General features: G+C 41.4%; 1 protein-coding gene across 2 annotated transcripts in view; it reads left to right on the top strand.

Annotated features, from left to right (window-relative positions):
- The first annotated feature begins 15 nt into the window (after positions 1 to 15).
- Positions 16 to 3,126, top strand: part of otpa (orthopedia homeobox a) — a 5,423-nt gene continuing 2,312 nt past the window's right edge. Inside the window, exons 1-2 of one of the 2 annotated variants that reach the window (XM_032540280.1) lie at positions 16 to 256; positions 823 to 1,262. In XM_032540280.1, coding sequence (XP_032396171.1) covers positions 220 to 256; positions 823 to 1,262 — 477 coding nt within the window. In that variant the 5' untranslated portion in view covers positions 16 to 219. Of the gene's footprint in view, positions 296 to 822; positions 1,263 to 3,126 lie in introns of both variants that reach the window. The other variant, XM_032540279.1, reaches the window with a different exon arrangement.

Raw genomic sequence — 3,126 nt, 5'->3', positions numbered from 1 at the left:
TCAAGCTTCAGCTCTGATTGGTCCTCGTTTGGAGAAGCTCATGGGTTCATTCCGTTGTTAAGCGCCTCCCCATTTTTCTAAACTACATTATAATGCAACGAACCTCCCTTTTAACCACAAACCGAATTTGCTTTCATTTAGGCTATATATATTTCTTAAATAGGTTAAAGTCATAGAGATTTTTTTTGGGAATAGCACTTTGCCCTGGAGCGGTGCGCAATGCTATCTCATGCCGACCTCCTGGATGCTCGCCTCGGTGAGTTGTCATCACCAAACTCCGGTCTTCAACTCTACTGTAAGCTGGAGCCACTTCTAATCTTAAATCAAGCTCTGAAAATTGTCAATTTGCTTCTTATATTATCTTAATGCGACTGAAGTGAACTAAACTCGCTTAATTCATTGGAAAAGTAATTATTATTATTATTATATTACGGCGTAATTTGATTTAACAATTTCCTAAGATATCGGCGTGGTCGAATTGAATTAAGAGTATTTAAGGAGCAGATTGTAATGTGCATGCTGCATGTTTAGTTGTGTCTCGCAAAGAGCTGGACTCATTGCTTTTTGATTTTTATTTCTGCATCTCTGTTTTAAATTTCAACTGGATATACAGTAGTTCAATGCATGTGCATCGTTTTCTTCTGCAGCAAAAATAATGCTACTAATTTACCTGTGAAGTATTTCTCTGCGTGCAGTACTGATGCTTCTAATTTATCTTTCGCCTGCTGGCCTGTTTCCCTGTGCTGGATTTCTTAACCATGTCCCCTTTTTCCTCCTAGCGAAAGTGTGTCCTGTAGCCTAAAAATGTCTGTGTGCGTGCAGGGATGAAGGATGCCGCGGCGGAGCTTCTGGGCCACAGGGAGGCTTTGAAGTGCAGGCTCGGCGGAGGGGGGCCTGACCCGGGACACTCCGGGGAGCTCGGCCCGGGCCCGGACGGCGTGGAAGGGGCCACGATGCTCCCGGGTGATGATATCAGCAGCGGCGGAGGATCCAACGCGGTGCAGGTCAACAGCAAAGAGCAAGAGAAGCAGCAGCAGCAACAACAGAACAACAACAACAACAACAACAGCAGCAGCAGCAGCAACAACTCGAGCCAGTCGGGAGGGGGGCAGCAGAGCCAGAAACAGAAGCGGCACCGGACCCGCTTCACCCCGGCGCAGCTCAACGAGCTGGAGAGGAGCTTCGCCAAAACGCACTACCCAGACATCTTCATGCGGGAGGAGCTGGCGCTGAGGATCGGCCTGACGGAGTCCAGAGTGCAGGTAGGGCGGCTGGGGCTACATACACATTGAAATAACAGTGGAACATTTTTTCCTCTTGTATTTTTATACTGTTTATTGATCGGGGTGGGGGAATTACGATTTGGGTTGGAATGAAATAAAAAGGTCAACCCAATTCCGAAGCATCAGAGAAAAAACAAAAACCCTGCAGTGGCGCATGTGCAGTTTGACATTTACATGTTAAGATAAATAAAGCTGCAGCAAATGTAGACTGTGACAGTTGAGGACAGAATAAATCCGAATTTAAATCAATTAAGACAATCTCCAACTTAAAAATAAAGACACGTTAAAAATACACCTAGCCACGACACTGTAGTAAATACTCTCCACATTGAATCTCTCCCAGCAGCCTTTAAATCCTTATTTTGTGTCTGAACAAAATCAACGTAGCTATTGTGTTCACGTTTTGAGCGTTTTAATTGAAATTGGATTCAAATGACTTTGCCCATTTGAAATGCTCCATCGATAATGTCTTATCAATATTGAAAGTAAAATTGTCATTTATTTTGTCATGAATGTAGAAAAATAAATGTTGTCATTTCAGCCGTCGGAGATAAGATTCTATTACTCGAAAAATTAGAAGTAAGTTTTGATTTTAATAGGCTGGAAGGACCTCTGATATTTATTTAAATTATAGGCTGCACAAAAGAAACAGCGAAAGACGTTTCTTATTTTTCGTTTCCAGTTTCGGTTACACTTAAACTAATCTACAAGAGGAAACACAACTATTAATAAATAAAATACACATTCTATTATATATTCCAGATTTTGACCTCTCATCTCACAATGCATTTTGTATAAAAAAAATCTGAAAATAATTATTTTTAAAATCATTATTCTTTTTGGTCAATAAATGAGGTCATGGTATTTTTAATAACACACAGGTGTTCAAATGTGTGTGTGTGTGTGTGTGTGTGTGTGTGTGTGTGTGTGTGTGTGTGTTTGATGCCCTTGCCCAATGCAGTGACTTTGTCCGGACTTGAGACTCTATCTCTCTCTCACACACCACACACCACCACACACCACACCACCCAACACACACACACACACACACACACACACACACACACACACACACACCTGAACACCTGAACACCTGTGTGTTATTAAACATACCATGACCTCATATATTGACCAAAAATAGTGCACATAACGAGGCTTCAACATGACAGCTCCTTACTTTCTGTACAACAAATCCTCTTATCATCCTCTAACTTCAGATATATAACACAGCCTAATAACAAGAACTCGTATTTGTATATTCTATTTTACTGAACCAAAGGTCTCGTTGAAGCAGTTTGTTTTGGAGAACTGTGTTATCATTTCTAGTGACTCTATAATCTCTAAATGTTGCCTGATTCAGAATTTGCCCACATGTTCATCATATCCATCTCATGTAATTAACCTGCAGGGGATTAAATGATGATTGCAGCTTTATTACACTCTTTAATCTTCTTCAGATAAAACCCTGACATCGACCTTTTACCAGACCTGAATCCACTGTGAAAGATAGACAATAGCCCTGCGTATTTATTATGCTGGATTCCTCAGTAATGCCCTCAGTCACTTCCAGTCTGCACACATATAATATCAGCCACATAGGGAAGCCTTATTAACTACAGCAGTGGGTCGCTCGCATGTGAAATAATACCCCCATAATCATTATTATTATTGCATGGGTCAATTCCGTTTCTATGGCCTACCATTTCCATAAAATAAGAATTAGTGAAATGACTCTCATCTGCTGTGATGGTGGTGAAATAAAGAAGCAGTTCCAGAGTCAGCCTGTCACTGCTCCCTACGTCTTCATGCCGGACGCGCTGAGAGTGCACTCTGTCTTTTTTTT

Source organism: Etheostoma spectabile, chromosome 16 (genome assembly GCF_008692095.1).
Source record: "Etheostoma spectabile isolate EspeVRDwgs_2016 chromosome 16, UIUC_Espe_1.0, whole genome shotgun sequence".
Lineage (NCBI taxonomy): Eukaryota > Metazoa > Chordata > Actinopteri > Perciformes > Percidae > Etheostoma > Etheostoma spectabile.
This window is presented reverse-complemented; position numbering and strand designations above follow the sequence as displayed.